Source organism: Myotis myotis, unplaced genomic scaffold, assembly GCF_014108235.1.
Source record: "Myotis myotis isolate mMyoMyo1 unplaced genomic scaffold, mMyoMyo1.p scaffold_m19_p_5, whole genome shotgun sequence".
Classification (NCBI taxonomy): Eukaryota; Metazoa; Chordata; class Mammalia; order Chiroptera; family Vespertilionidae; genus Myotis; species Myotis myotis.
In genome coordinates, this window is record NW_023416357.1 from 74,511,141 (window position 1) to 74,527,586 (window position 16,446).

Sequence of the window (16,446 nt, forward strand, 5' to 3'; positions counted from 1 at the left end):
GTCACCGTCACTCATAAATAAGTTAAAATTAAGAATTCAAAAAATTAGTCCCTTTATAGGCAAAATAATGATGATGATATGCTTGAATTACTTCATTACATCCGAGTTGGTTGTTGAGGATAAAGGGAACATAGGAGATGCCCAGTCACTCTGACCCACTGGTCTCATCCTGGAGACATGGTTTGCCTTTAGCAATGGGACTGGAATAGTTTCTTTCAGTCCCAGAACCTGGGATGTTGTCTTTGTACCAGCAAATTTGGAAGTAAAAGATACTCTCCATAATTCTTAACCCCATGGCTGCTAAATAAGAGAAATATACAAAACTAAGATGGAACATCAAATTTGTGTATGATGGTTGCAAAATTTGGAGCCTTTTCTATTATCCACGCGGAGAATGACAAGTGCTGAACGTCCGTGTTTTCTTTAGGGAGTGACCATAAATCGAGTGGCTTTCCATCTTTGGCAGTTTATGCCAGTTCAGACACAGACAGTGAAAAAGCTTGGAACTTACCAGTCAGAATTCATTTCCCATTGATTTGAGAAATACAAACACTTTTATTTTGATAGGAAAATCTCGCTAGAACCACAGGCAAGAAAGGGAGATGCAGAAGACAAAGCCAGCAGGTAAACAGGTTAGAGTTTCAAATGGATCCAAATTTGAAACAGGCCCCTGAATCTTAGGTCCAAAAGATTTTTCACTCAACAGACTAAGTATTTAGCCATGAAACCTAAGACATTTCAACCTTCATCAAAGAGACTGTGTGTGTCTATATTTGTGAGCTTTTTCATGTGAGGGGCCATAAAAAAAATCTATGCCTTGATATAAAGAAAAGAGATCCAAGGAAACACAGGGTTGCCAGCATCACCGGTTTTTATTTTTACTACCGTGTTATTTACATTGAACACAGAAAAACGATTCACATTCATGAGGGTCCGAAGAGCCACAGAATTGTTATTTCTTGACTTTGTTCTGTTAATATTAAACAAGCCCCCAAATACTTTCTTCCTTTCTCCCAGTCAACTGGCTTTTTTTTTCTCTCCTCCTAAGCAAATTCAAAGGGAAGAAACTGCTGGAATCTAGACCAACCAGGATTTCATCCAGGAACTTCATAAACATTTGGGGTTTTACATAAGCTTCTGACCTAGGCCAGGGCAGCTTGACTCACTCTTGCTCGAACCAGGAGTTAGCAATCCCTTTTCTCTTCTGTTTTTCTGCTGCAGAAACCCTCAACAGTCCCATTGGGGGGGCTCCAGAAAGGGGTAAGCGAAGCCTTCAATCACTGCGGATTATTTGCTGATAAATATGTTCTTTTTTTTTCTGCAGAAAGTGTCTTTTTAATGCTTATCTTCATTTTGCATCCTTTTCCTTTTCTCTTTTTTTGGTTGTTTGTGTCACGTGGGGAGAGTTTGCCTTTAACCTCCTGGATGCATCATCCGCTGCCCACACTTGTGTTTTGAGTATCATTGTTTGTATATGGCTGTGTTGGTACCAGAGGGGAAGATGACTCTCGAGGTTGCTGTTGGTGGGAGGAGCTTGGAGCTAATCCATCACCATAATGGTTTCTTTGGAATGTGTCAGTGTTCTTGTGTCCCACTGCCCGCCTCCCCCCAAGTGTGAAGGTTATCTTCTTTCTGGCATTCCATGTTTTCCAGGTCCCTTGGCTCTGCTTTTGCTGCTTCCCTGCAACCTTTTCCTCCTCACGTAGAGCTCAGGTCATTTCTCACTCCACACAGCCAACAGCAGGCTCCCTTTGAAGTCTTTGGGGATTTGCACTTGGTCTGACTAACAGGGCAAGGAGAGGAAGTGGCCCCAACTGAACAACTTTTGTCCTGGAGGCTTTCAGGCCATGAAAGAAAAATCAAAGAAGAATTAATAATATTTTAAACCAAACCACACTTAATGTTGTTAAATGTTTCATTCTTTTCCTGTGTGTACACCAAACCAATTACAGACTCACAGTAAATGAATTGCACATTTTAGTGGAGGAGTCTTTGGCAGACGAGCTGCCAGTTAGGGAGAATGCCAGGGAAATGTACAGAATTGTCCCCCTGCTTTCCTTTGCTGAAGATCTGACCGGCCATCATAGACACTAACGAAATGGACCCAGGCTTTGTCTGTCTCCTAGTTATTTCATTCTTGAGTATGGGACACCTTCTAGTTTTTCATGAAGCTTGATATCTCTGTGGAAACTAGCCAATGGAGGCTGTTTGAATGAAAATTAATCAAAGTAAGTAAAATAACACTAGTTTCTCAGTCGCCCTAACACATGTCAAGTGGCAAGTGGCCCCATATTGGACAGTGTAGATACAGAACATTTCCATCACTGGACAACACTGCTGATAACATTGCACCCCTCAGGTCTCCAGTAGCCAGAGAGCCATAAGCTCATTGTGGTTGTGAGATGTCCCTTTGCAAGGAACGCTCTTTGCGCTTGTTTTGAGAATAGTAAAGTGCTGTCTGTGTATGATGGCTTGGGAAGAATCAAAGGGCGTTAGAAAGGAGAGTCCCATTTAGTTGTTCAATGACATGAGGTTCTGGAAGGGGTGAAGCTGAACGCAGCATTTGACGATGTCGGTCCTGCCCTGCTTCTTCTGGTACAACTCACCGAAGGGAGACAGAACTTCGGAGGTGAACTTGATTGTGTCCAAAAGTTTAATATATTCAGTCGTACCTTTTGGCTAGATCTTTGAAAAGTTGATGGACTGTTAATCATCAGAATAAGAAGCTGAGTAACGGCAATTATTCGTGTCCCCAACCACCCCCAGTGGTAAATTGAGAGGTGAGGCATCAGGATATGCTCATGGGAACTTGCCTATAGGGTCTCAACTCCTGTGGCCAGTTGTCCCCAAAGAAGTTGTGAGGTTTGAGATTCCACAGCCGTGAGGATGTTTTCTGGGCTCTGCGTTTGGGCTTGAGGATTTCATTCTGTCTTGAATGTTTTCCTACATCCTTAGATGAAAGCCTAGGAGGAAGTCAGTATTAAAATTACATCCTGGGTCGTTTTCTTTATTCATTTTTTTTTTTTAGGAAATATTGACAATCCAGGCGAAGAAGGGATCTTGTTGACTCACTATGTAACGTCTGTGCTTTCTTAGGGCTAATTTCTACAGATTTCTAGGCTGAGAGAGACAATCTGTTTTTATACTGGCAAGTGGAGCAGACATTTTAGTTCTAAATTCTACATAAAGTCAGCTTCCATACAGGTGCACGTGACCTTACGGTCTAAAATCTAATTCCTTACAGTACCTTACAAGAAAGACTGCCACTTGATTTTTTGAGATCAACTACAATAAAGTTTGGTCCTACATTTTGGTACTCGGTTTTCTTGTTGCTCTGATTTGCACCTGTTTACCAAGTAAGTTTAAATGGCACGCGCGCGCACACACACACATACACGGGAAGCTCTATGTACAGGGATCTGGCTAGTGCACATGATGGCAGGTGGAGAGCATGTTGTTGATGCCGTCTCCTGTGAGCTGTGTCATGGACAGATCGCAGGCGGCACACCTCTGAGAGCAGGAGCAGAGCATGACAGGGTGCAGGAGAGCGTCTAGGTCAGTCCACCCCCCTTACCAGAGGTGAGAGGTGAAAAAATACAGTCAGGGAAGTTGAGTGACTTTTCCAAGTCCCACAGCTGATTGGGGCCAGAGGCTGAAGTAGCACTTACCTCTCCTGTTTTTCCAGTTCTAGACCTTTTCATTCAGCTAAGCTAAATTCTGCAACGTTGTAAAAGCTGTGCCACACATAGGCCACTAGATGCCTAGCAAACACCTCTCAGGCTGGTGCTGGGTAGAGGTGATGTGTTGGGATCCCATTTGCCTTTCATTGGTATTACCTTGATATAAGAATGCAACCCAAGCCTCTCCGTGGTCATTTTTGTAAATCTTTGTGACCGTTGACATAAAAAGAATGGATTGGCTTCTGACGATAGAAAATAAATCACCCCAACTTTTGACAGCAGAGTTAGAAAAAGAAAAGAAAAGATTAATTGGTTTTGTTTAGTGGCTTATTGTTTATTGTGATAGCTATTAAAAATAGATAACCAGAGGCTAATAAATGTTAATGGTCCCTTTACTATTAGAAAAATCAATTGTCAGTGGATATAGCATATAATAATGTATTATTTTATTTATAATCTTCAATAACATTTAAAACATTCACCCCTGAGAGAGTAATTTCTTGAAAAACTCTAAAGTTAATGGTTATAACAAAGAACAGATTTGGCAGGAGGACATTTTCATCTACATATAACTTCAATGGCTTTCAAAGCGTTATTTTATAATTATAATAAAATGTGTATGCAATTTGTCAAGATTGATAAACTCCTTATCAAGGACTCGTACATATTTCTTTGAAACCTGTTTGAGAGCAGTTAAATAGATTTCTAAGTGTAAGTAATTAAAATTGTATAGTATTGAGTTATTGATCAATCCTGGACTATTAATCAAGCTAAAAAATTCTACAATCAGTGCTCAGCGTGCTGAAGTCTGGTAAAATAATGGTATTTGTGTTCAGTGAGGCAAGTAGCCACAATTAAGCACTTCGCTTGACAAATGAGAGGGTCCACTTTATTTTGCACTTAATTGAATTGTTGTGCATGCTCGGTCACCATTGTCTCCTAGCCCTGCATTTTGGTTTCTGGTCATCAGAGCTTAAGTGTTTGTTGAAGGTAGAGCAATTAAGTCCGCTTGCACTGTTGGCTTTCTAAATGCAGCCAGAAAAGTCCAGGCCGTACACTAGGGTTCGTGAGTGCTGTTAATATCCCTCATGACAGATTCTTAATCTTCCTAACAAAAATTTTGATAAACAAATTGGAGTCCTGTCGAAGAATGACATGAAATAGCTTCAGATAGTGACAACTGCCCAGGTTTTCTATCACTCGGCAGCTTTTGCTGAAGTAAGCAGAAGAACTTCTGTAGAGAAGATAGAATTTTAATCTATTTTATGAAAACCCAAAATTGATCTGATTCTCAGGAGCTGGAAAGAATGTTCTCTGGCAATCTTGCTAATTATCACGTATTTGCCACAACTTCCTTCCATTTGCTTTTGCATTGTAGTCGCCCTTCTGCAGGCACAGTGGCATCCCATCGTTTCTGAACTGTGATAACTTACTGCTTCTACTACATGAACCAGGGGAGCTAGAGTTCAGGAAAAAGGCCCAACAGAGAAATATTATGGGGGTGGAGGGGCGGTGGAGGAGAGTAGGTAGAAGTCAGGACTTACTTTACAAAGGAACCAATCTGGGCGCATGCCTGCGTTCATCTTGTGTATCAGACACCTCCACATTGAGGCAGTGCCATCAACAGATCCCAAGACAGATGAGTATTTATTAAAACACACATGCAGCCCTAACTGGTTTGGCTCAGTGGATAGAGCATCGGCCTGCGGACTGAAGGGTCCCAGGTTTGATTCCTGTCAAGGGCATGTACCTTGGTTGTGGGCACATCCCCCAGTAGAGGGTGTGCAGGAGGCAGCTAATTGATGTTTCTCTCTCATCAATGTTTCTAACTCTCTATCCCTCTCCCATCCTCTCTATAAAAAATCAATAAAATATATTTAAAAAAACAAAACAAAACAAAAAACCCCAAAACAAACAAACAAAAACCCACACATGCATTTGCTGACGCACCTGCATGTTTACCTGGCGCTTAGAATAAGGTCCAACTGCCCTAGAGGGACTTTGGCATCAAGAGCTTATTTCCTTCGAGGACAGTTTATCCTCTGTTTTCTGAACCGACAGAAATAAGGACGCTTTCCCTGTCCCAGAGGATTACTGTAAAGATTAAAGTAGATAAGTGGTTTTAAACCCTCTTGAAAAATTAAAAGTGCCATGGAATTATCAGAGACAATTACGTATTTTCTCTTGTAAGATGCTAGCTAATCAAGCCTGTACTCTCTCTGCCCTCCCAAACACATTAGCATTGGCCTGGGGGAAGGGATAGAAATAAGAAAGTTGGGGTTCTTGAAATGGTAACATTAATACCAGAAAAAAAATAACCATTTGGGAATTAATGTCTCAGTAGTTATGTGAATTTTGTTCCTGTGGCAACAAGCCATGGGAAACTAGTGGCCAGAGTTCTATGCAAAACAGAAAATGTCACCAAGAAGTTGTGGCCTTTGTTTCACGTTACTGCCGTCCACTGACCAACATGGAAAATAATGACCAGAGAGTCTCTTTGTGTGTTTCAGACCTTACCAGTGCGGCCACTGCTCCCAGTCCTTTTCCCAGCCTTCAGAACTGAGGAACCACGTGGTCACTCACTCCAGTGACCGGCCTTTCAAGTGCGGCTACTGTGGCCGTGCCTTTGCTGGGGCCACCACCCTCAACAACCACATCCGGACCCACACTGGAGAAAAGCCCTTCAAGTAAGTGGTGGCTAACCTTTCACCCCATCTTTCTCCTAGCCTTTCCGAAAGCCGCAGACAAGGCAGATCAGTGCTGCCCGGCTCAGCCAGTGGCTGGAGAAGGCTATTTGGAAGGTCAGTGTCCAGGCTGTCAAAGGACCTACTTGTTTAGTGGCTGTTGTTTGCAAAATGAGGTCAGGAAACCTATACATTGATCCTCACTCAAGCAGTTCAACCTTGGACATGAGACCAACTTTTTGGGACTGTTTTCTCATCAGTAAAATAAGGAAGTAGGAGTAAGTCATGTTAAGATTCTTTCTAGTTCCCGTGGATCTGTGCTTCTAGAAGTGGAGCTGGGAGCTCAGTTTCAGAGTGGCACCTTACGGCCATCAGCAAGCCCCATGACCATCAGCAAGGTGGCCACAATTTAGGACATCTCTTGAGGACCTTGAACCCTGTAAGATTCTGGTGAATTTTTTCCCTCCTTTTGGCTTGACTCTATTATGGCAGCCAACTTGCAGTTTTCAGTGTGCCTTTTGGATCAGCATTACCATGTTGTGAGAGAAAAAAGTCCAAACACAGGGCGCGTTTGAGTTCTTGAAGATTCAGGGAATGTAGAAAGAAGTGAAACTGAATTCCAAGGGTGTTGGCTGAGCAAGAGAGTTTGTTTCTTGATATAGCACAATCATGAAAGCAATGGACATCTGAATCATGCAAGATGGCCCATTCACTTATTCATTCATTCATTTGTTCGTTCATGTCCGTGTTCATTCATTTGGCAAATACTCATTGAGCACTTTCTTTTGTACTGGGCGCCCTTCGAGGCACAAAAGATACAACGGTAAATGAGACTCAGCCCTCCAGCCTTTGAAGACCTCATGGTTTATGGGGAAGCCCAATTGATGAACAAGTCTTACCACATAGAGTGAAAGATGCAAACGTGAAATGCAATTAGCCATGTGTGTACAATGTCTCAGAGTAGTGTAGAGGTGGAGTAATCAATTTTGTCTGTGGGAGATGATGTCAGTGTTTTTTCCTAAATTTCTTTTTTCAATTACAGTTTCCACTCAACATTATTTTGCTTTAGTTTCAGATGTACAGCATAGTGGTTAGGCAGTCATATACTTACAAAGTTCTTTCCATACCCTCATATTTCAAGTGCTCACCTGGCACCATACATAGTTATGACAATATTATTACTCTTTTCCCTATGCTATACTTACATCCCAGTGACTGTTACACAACTACCAATTTGTACTTCTTAATCCCTTCACCTTTTTCACGAGCCCCCTCAACCTCCTCCTCCTGGCAATCATGTTTGTTCTGTGCATCAATGAGTCTGTTTCTGCTTTGTTTTATTTATAAGATGTGTTTTGAAGGCATTCAAAAGAAAGAGACGTTTCTGGTAGCCCAGCCAGCATATGGACGGCTTGGGAATGTGGAGTGGTATGGATGACTGGTCGGTGGTCTCAAAGCCTTTTCTACTCTCCGTGTAATGGACTCCTTTCTGTTCAATCCTCTGACATCTCTCTTTACTTTTTACCACAGTGGCTTCCCCTGGTTAAGAAGGCAAATAAAAAGGGCGTAGATGTATAGCCTATTTACCTTCTGTAGGACAAGACCAAGCACAAAAGGAAAAGATTCAGGCAGTAGAACTAATCCCCTGGCTCAGTATCAGCCCAGGAGCCTTTCGGGGCTCTCATTATCCATGAGTTCCCCTCTGGCCCTCCAGTGTGGTGGTTGCCCTGGTGCTCAGTCTATGTCAGGCTCAGCTCAGGATGGCAGAGTCCTGCTGGTCGGGATCCTGCCACCTCTGTTCTGCCAGCGAGGAGGAGCTCCTAAAAGGTTGTCATCTTCACTCAACTCCCCATGAATCAGTCACCTTCACTCATTATCCTTCATTGTTTTCCACTGTGGTTTAATTTATGACATGGATAAGAAAAATAGTTTTAACTTTCGACTTTTTATGTGGGTGCGTCTTGATCACTGCATAAAGACATCTGGCTAAGGGGACTGAATGGGTTTTCAAATGGAGCCTGCACTGACGCCAGCCACGCTGTGACCTCTGGGTCTGAGCTAGCCCAAAGGTCTTTTAAGTCTCCTTTAGGACCAGATGGGTTAGCACAGCCCGAGAGTTCCCTGTTGCGGGTGTTTGTGTCCTGCAAGGTGGGCTCTGCATTGCCCTCAGGCTGACCCTCGGGGGTCACAGACTTTGGCTTCCCCACTGCTCTGGATGTGGAAGGTGACCGTGGCTCCTCTCCCCGAGAGCCTTTGAGCAAGAGAGCTTTTCAAAAGAGACGCAGGACTGACAGTCTTTCTGGCCCCTCATAGTACAGAGGGCAGCCAGACGGACACAGTGCCAGGATCAGATTGATTTTTATCTTGTTGCTGTGTAAATAGATTTTAGTAATTAATTGAAGAGGTTTCAGGGTCAAAATGGGAAATAGATTTCTATTAATGTTAAGGTGTTACTTATGTGTAACCTCGTTGACTCCACTCAATTTTTTTCCTTTAACATCCTGTTTTTGTCATGTTTCCAATAGAGTTGCCATTTTAACTTACTTTTAATTCATCAGGGTACTCTTTTGAAGGGCTTTAGCAATTTTATCTTCTTCCTTTCTAAACGTATGCTTTTGTGACCATAACCTACTTTCATCTGGGGGGAGGGGGAAGCAAATAGCCAGAGTTGGGTGGATTAGATTCTGTGTGTATGTTTAGTTCCTTCTGCTCCTACTCTTACTAAGATTAGCCACATGCTGCAGGCATTTTTTAACTTATATATATATTCCTGGGGGAAGAACTGAGTGTACGCTTATTTTGTAAGTGCAAGATTTTAACATCTTCTAGAAAGTGGAGAGCCAAGTCCTTCAGCATACACAAACGGATCAGTCAGGATTGGACTATCCCAAGGGAGTTTGGGAATCTTCCAACATAGCTCATGGATATCCGTCCCATGGACATTTGTAAATATTATGAAGATGTCCTTTTACAAGCTTATAAAACAAACATTCAAAAAAACTTTTCTTGCAGATTAGTCAATAAAATGGGTTTCACCACAACAGTTAATTTTACTACTTCAACTAATGGGTATTGGCTTAAACAATGTTGCAAAGAAGGAAAAGAATCTTGTAAAAGATACACAACCCTAAACTCTCCACGTTGGGCAGCTTCCAGATAGATGCCCCAAATGGCTCAGTCTCCCAATTGTCCCATCCACCCAGGGCCCAGGAGGCCTTCACAGAATTCCCGGGGCCCGGCCTGATGGAACTTGCCACATCTTCCCAACCTCTAAAATCTTCTGCTGCGACTTGGTTTTTGAAGGCAGATCAAGATTATTGCCACCCAGGGAAGGCTGGAGAAGATTTGGCACTAAGGGATCAGTCACATTCCAGGCTTTGCCTCACAGTCTGATTGGCTGAATTCCCACGGAAAGCCTCCATCCCTCAAGGTCTGTCGGGTAGCTAACCTGCTGTAGACTTAGACTTTTAAAGATAAAGGAGCACATAGGAAAAAATGCATACCAAGGATGATATTACAGGTCTTGGCTTCCAGTTTGTATTGTGAGACTGGAAGTCATGGCAAACGAGGAACAAAAGCAAGACATCGTTTCATTTAACAGCAATTGCCAAGCACTTGACTGAAAAAAAGGAAGGAAATAAAGAAGGAAGTTGGCAGTCTAAAACGTATTCTTTGCAATGACAAATCCTTTCTCCTTCTCTGTTACTAAATGCAATCTTTCAGGATTTCAGGGAGATTGCTCTGCCTGGAAGGACCCCCGTGAGCTGCTTCCCGCCTGGCTCTGTGCCTGGGAAGCCCAGGACATATCCTAGGAGAGGCTCTTGCCTGCATCTGTTAGAAGCAGGGGCAATACTCATCACTACATTTTGCCTTAAGTAAAGACAGCTTGGCTCAGAAGGTAAAAAAAAAAAATAAAAAATCAAAGGATATTCCAGAGAGCAGCTAATACTTTAATAAGAATTAGGCAAAATCAAAGCAAATTGAAAAAGCACATCAGTAAAAATGCACTGAGCACATCATAGGTATGAAGCCCCCTGTGCAGTGTGGTTTGGTTCATGAAGTATTTTTTGACAGGTTGGAGGGGCACAGAAAGGAACAGAACTTGACATTATTTTGCATCTCTGTCAATTTCAGATGGTAATTGTTAAACTCCCTGTACCTATAATCCAGTCAACCATCACAGTAAGTAAAGAATGATCTCAAATCTAAAAGGAAATCGAGTCGAGTTAAGAGACCCCCACTGGTAGAGAGTTGGGGACTTCCCCTTTGCTGAACTATCTGGACGCCTTTCCACTTCACTGTTCCAGCGAGGTTCCCTTCAAGGCCGTGACGTCATCACAAGGAAGAGGACCGTGTGTGCAAGAACATTTCTTTGCTCCCAGATCATTACCTGCATCTCTGTCTCCTCCTTATCTGCTCCCCTGCATGAAGTCCAGGCTTAGAGGTACCCATGCACAGTCACGCGTCTGGGATTGTAGTTCAGGGTTAAATGCCAACCCAGCTGACGTCCACATCTGACCTGTTAGAACCTAGGTATTTACATTGAATCTGTCCTTCTGATGAGTGTTATGAAGCTATGAAAATAACTTGTGAAGGAAATTTTTTTTAAATTAAAAATGATATACATAAAACTGAAGTCCTTCCATTATTTAAAAATATTTTTATATCTAAGCTCTCTTCCTCAATAATACCAACTGTATTCTTCTAATTCCCAAATCACATAGATATTTCTAGTAGCCTGGTTCTGAGTGTAATTTTACTCACACTTGTAGGCAGATGGCACTAACAATGAAGTTTCAGTAGTGATCTCATGGGATGGTTAGATTTGACTTCGTAAATTCCTTGACTATTACAACAAACTGTTCCATAAGTAAAGATCTGTGGGGCATGTAGGCAAACACTTGAGAAATGCCTAATTCTCCTCTTAATGTCTTTGTCCAATCTGGATGTTTATATATTACATATCCACATACACTTTTGCCTTCTGTGAAATATGAGACTTCCTCCTTTTGAATACTTTATATTCTAATACACAAGGTTAGAAGTGCAAAAGTATGAGCCAGGTAAATTGTCAAGCCTCATAATTGTTCCAACGGTTCTGCTCTCATCGAAATTGATTCTAGAGTTTGAAATAATAAAAAAAAGGACTATAATACTTTGAAAGTTTGTCAAGCAGTGAAAGGTAGTATATTTTGACACACTAATCCAGGAACTAATCAGTTTTCTAATAAACAATCAGCAATTCACTAACATGTCATCAGCAGTCCAGGAGCTCTGGAGAGGGGATGAGCTGCCCGTGGACGTTAATGAATACACCAAAAATCATTAGCTGGTCAATACTTCTGAGTTATTTTCATTGAGTTGATAGGTCTGATACATTAAAGCTGACATTATACATTTGTCAAGATCACAGTGCAGTTTTTAACAGTGGAACAGGCTGCTAAAATTATTCCCTGAAAGAAACACAACTTCTTCACCCTGCCACACACAGCTGGCATAGGGATCTTGAAAAAGCCATGCCTGATAGTCAAGCGCCAGCCTCCCACCACTCACAAATGTGCAAGAATCTCCGGGGTGAATGGGCGTGTTCTATTTTTATAGGTGATTATTCCTATGGCAGGGGGTTTTGTATACTTTACTAAAAAGGAAGGAGAAAGAGGGGACTGCTCACCAGAAAACAAGACTCGGGCACAGCATAGGGCAATGCAGATTTTTCTCATGATGATTTCTGCCACATTCCCAATTATTCAGGGACCCCAGGACCCAAGGTAGTGTTATTGAAAAGAGAGACTGTTGTCTGCAGCTCTCTTGAATATCTTTCCTTCAAAGGTTTGAAGAGAATATTAAGCGGATGGCTGAGGTGGCTGCTATGCCCTAAGGAGAGCCTGACCATTGCTCCAGGCTGCCCAGGCAAGCAGGGTAGTGACAGGAAGTCACTGGGTCCAGCTTGCTGCCATAGTGTGTGTGTGTACAATCATAGACAACCAGCCAGTAACACCAATCATCACAGAAACACTAGAAGCCACCATTAGGGGTGTGTGTGTGTGTGTGTGTGTGTGTGTGTGTGTGTGTGTGTGAGATTGAATAGCCATCAAGTTAGTAATGTGTGTTACCTGGGAGATAGGTCAGGCCCACGTTTCCTTGATTATAATCTTTTTTGTTAAGTTCTGGAGAGGAAATAGTCTTGAGGTGTGAAACCAGGTTTCTCATCAGACACACCACCCCTTCATTATGGCCCGCAAGGATATTCTATGACTGTACTTTGGGGAGAGGTGAACTTCTTGACCCACACAATCATAGGTTTATTTCAGGTTTTTTGAGCCCCTACCCAACCACAAACATTGTGCTAATCCTGAGTTTGGTTGGGCTGTGAAAATAGAACAAACTTCTGCACAAAAGCAACTGCCCACACGACCCTGCCTCACCACCGCAGACTAATACATTCCTTCCTCTGGTTTCCAAACGCCAAGAGGCTCGCCCCTTGGCTGCTGTTTTGAGGGGAGTCGAATTCTCGATTTTAAATGAGCAGCAGGTGAAATTTTATTTGTCATCAATTTCTCTTTCGGGTTATGGAGCAGAAAACTGGAGACAAGCTGCTTCTTTGATGGCTCACTCCTAAAAATCTCTTTTTGTTCTTTATCTATTTGAACTGACAGCGATCAGAGCTGCAGCAGGACAGGGCTCTCTGGAGAAATCACCTTCCCCCGCCTATTGACAGATCCCTCTGTTCTGCATCAGACGGGCTTTGTCCCATCACAGGCGTCCAGGCCTTGGAAGGAGCCACCAATTAAACCTCTTGAGCCGGGGAAATCTGAGGCCGCTTTGGAGTGTCTGTTCTGATTAGGCAGGATGAGAGGACGCCCAGCACCCTGCAGGCCCCGCTCCCTGGTCTCAATTTTCTCTCTTGCCTCCACCAGGTGCGAGAGGTGTGAGAGGAGCTTCACACAGGCCACCCAGCTGAGCCGGCACCAGCGGATGCCCAATGAGTGCAAGCCAATCACCGAGAGCCCAGAATCAATCGAAGTGGATTAACCGATTGACTGGTTGGAATTAAACTGCAAGGAAAGTCATGATTAAATGTCACGGACACTTAAGCAAAACCAAAGATTTCCTCGGAGCAACTTTCAATCAGTCCCAGAAAACCAAAAGCAGTAATAAAATAAGTAAGATGTTAAGAGAGATCGATCCTGGCGCGGAAGTCAGACCGGGGAAGAGATTATTTATTTATGACTAGGATGAGACTCGTTTCAGTGGACAACTAACCTGGGATGGCCCACAGGTCCAGTCCCACCATGTATTTGCTTTGTTTCTAAAAAGCTTTTCTAAACTGTTATTTAATACCAAAGGGAGGAATCGTATGGGTTCTTCTGCCCACCGTTGTGACTAAGAATGCACAGGGACTTGTTTCTCGTTGCACCTTTTTTTAGTAGCATGATCCAAGGGGACCCATTGTACAGCCCTCCTTCCTGCTGTTTCGGTTTGGCCTGGCCCGGCGCGGGCGGCCCGGCGGGGCCCGTGGAAGCAGAAGCGAGAGCGTCTGCCCGGTCGGTCGGTGCCACCTTCAGCCCCACGGGCATCCCATTCTGTGTTTTCCCGCACTCACGCCTCATGCACTTGTCACGTGGTTCCTTCCATCCAACAGCCTGGTCTTGATGCAGAAGAGCCCGGACGTGGAAGAAAATGGGGGATTTACTTTGTCCTGTTTCAAAAACATGTAAAATGTAAGGAGCTTCATAATACAGTATATTGTTCTGAAGCAGCTAGTGGAGAAAATTTTGTTTTCAATAACATTTTAGCTTAAAGAAAACCCCACAAAAATAAAAGTTCTTCAGTATGAGGCTGAATATAAGGTGCGAGGCTTCCAGTAATTTTTTGTGGTTGTGTCTGTGGAAGTGTTGAATATGTGAGAAATAGTGCCAAGCCCCTTTGTCGGGGTCCTTTTAGGCAGTCTCATCTTCCTTCCTTGGTGTGCAGGGAGCATTCCTGCAGGAACAGGCACAAGGAACCGAGACAAGGAAACATGGAGAGGAGGAGCCACAGCGAGGATTGTGCTTAGAACAGACTGCCTGGGAAAAAGCTAAATTTATCAATGGAAATTACCTTTTTGTCTCCTGTGGCCCTTGGTAATATTCTTCTCTCAGCACTGACCCATTGAAAGGAAGAATGATGTACACAATTTCATGATTTCTGGATTGAGTGCTAGGAAAGTAAGTTTAACTTCAGCAAGGCTTTTGGTAATTCAACAATGATGTTCCATAAATTGGATCATCTTACATGAAATGATTCAACTTCTGGAAAAAACAGGCTTCTGTCTTCTTGTCTATTAGTTCACAGTAGCATCTCAGAGGCTGAGTCTGCCTTGATGGCCAGTGCAGATAAAACTGTTCCATCTAGAATGCTTCATTAACAGTAGCAATCTCTGTGTAGATTTCTTGGTCGCCTGATAACAAGCATTGCCGTTAGAGGAACTCCTTGTCTTTTTAGGCCTCCCGTTGTCTTCTCTCAACAAGAATGTGAGATATGTCACTGAACTGACCATTGGTTCAGTTTGATGGATCATCATGTATTTGGTTCTCAGAAAATCCTCCTCCCCTTTTAATTTTGCTTCCCCATCCCTTGGCACCACTGCCAAATTCAAAATGGAGTAAAATGGCTCTGCGGATTGTGTTTGTAATTTACAGGTATGTGATTATAGGCCCCCGAAAGGAGCGTGGCCACTTCTGACTTTCTATGTCAATTCTCAAGCCATCCACCTACAGCTTCCTCTCGGTTCTCGTTGGCTTCTTAGCATGCAAATCGTAAGCTGTGTGACTGTGGCTGATTGAAAGGTTTCTCTCTGCTCACTAGGGGTGTGTTCTGATTTTGCTGCTCCTCGCCTGAAGTGATGGAGGCATTTGCCAACAACGTGTGGCAACGGGAAGGGTGGAAAGAGTATGTAGCCATCTCAACCCAAGCCCGAGAGACAGTGACAGATGGGCTGCACAGATGAGCAAGCTGTTCCCTTTATTAAGGTTAAAACGCGTGGTTGTACCTTTTTAAAATAATAGGGGGTTCATCTGTATGTTTCTAATATTTTTTTTCCTGCGAGAAAAATGAGTTCAGTCATTTGCCCCCTATCATAATTGAACACGATGCACCCCACTGAGCTCCTCCCCCTGCAAGCATGGGAAGCCTTCACTTTGCTCTTGATATCTGGCACGGGGAGGGCTTTCATAGCAATAGTCTCTTCCACTCCAATGGCTTTCCCATCTGATCCCCAAGTGTCACTTAATATGGCAGTAACCTCTGTACCAAAAGATTCTTCTAGCCTTTGGGCCCAGTTAAGTTTGTTTCTCTCCTTTATTAAGGAGAAAATCTTGGCATGTATTGTCTACCAAATTTGGTTAGAAAAATATTTTAGAAAATAGGGTACATGCACAGCTTTCCCATTGCTGAGCCATTGCCAAGGGGGTAGCAGACAGCCTAGGCCAGTGGTCGGCAAACTGCGGCCCCTTGAGTGTGGCTCTTCCACAAAATACCACATGCGGGCGCGCACGTACAGTGCGATTGAAACTTCGTGGCCACACTCAAGGGGCCAAAGAGCCGCATGTGGCTAGAGAGCCGCAGTTTGCCAACCACTGGCCCTAGGTTGTCTGTCCATGAGACAGGCCTTCACCGCACATTGACTTGGGGCCTTGAAGCAGGTACTGAGATCATGAAGTCCCAAATGCTTTTAGTTGAAGTATGTTCTGGGGCGGGGATTTTCTTAAAACCGCCCAACAATTGCTTCAGCATTTTCTATGTAAAATTGGCAGATATTCCCTTGGAACACTATAAATGGTGGTAGAGAATGCAGTTCTAAAGATTTGCCAGTCCCCCTTCTTAATGACTTTCTAATGAATCATGGCATAAAGAGAATAAATGCTCCGAGTCATTGATGAGAGGGAAGGATAGCCAAGATGAGAAAGGGAGTCAGTCGGAGTGTGAAGCAATCCCTTTGCCCTTTTCGATCAATGGAGACAGATTCCCCCCTTTCCCCAGAATAAGACCTACCATCACAGCACATGCTCATTGGTCTAGCTCTGAGTCTAAACCAGAGGTAA

At 43.3% G+C, this 16,446-nt stretch overlaps 1 protein-coding gene across 1 annotated transcript in view; it reads left to right on the forward strand.

The window, feature by feature from the left end:
* LOC118657022 (putative histone-lysine N-methyltransferase PRDM6) overlaps positions 1 to 14,166 on the forward strand; it is a 32,213-nt gene extending 18,047 nt beyond the window's left edge. Inside the window, exons 4-5 of the mRNA XM_036310906.1 lie at positions 6,191 to 6,367; positions 13,282 to 14,166. Coding sequence (XP_036166799.1) covers positions 6,191 to 6,367; positions 13,282 to 13,396 — 292 coding nt within the window. The 3' untranslated portion in view covers positions 13,397 to 14,166. The remainder of the gene's footprint in view (positions 1 to 6,190; positions 6,368 to 13,281) is intronic.
* The last annotated feature ends 2,280 nt before the right edge of the window (positions 14,167 to 16,446 follow it).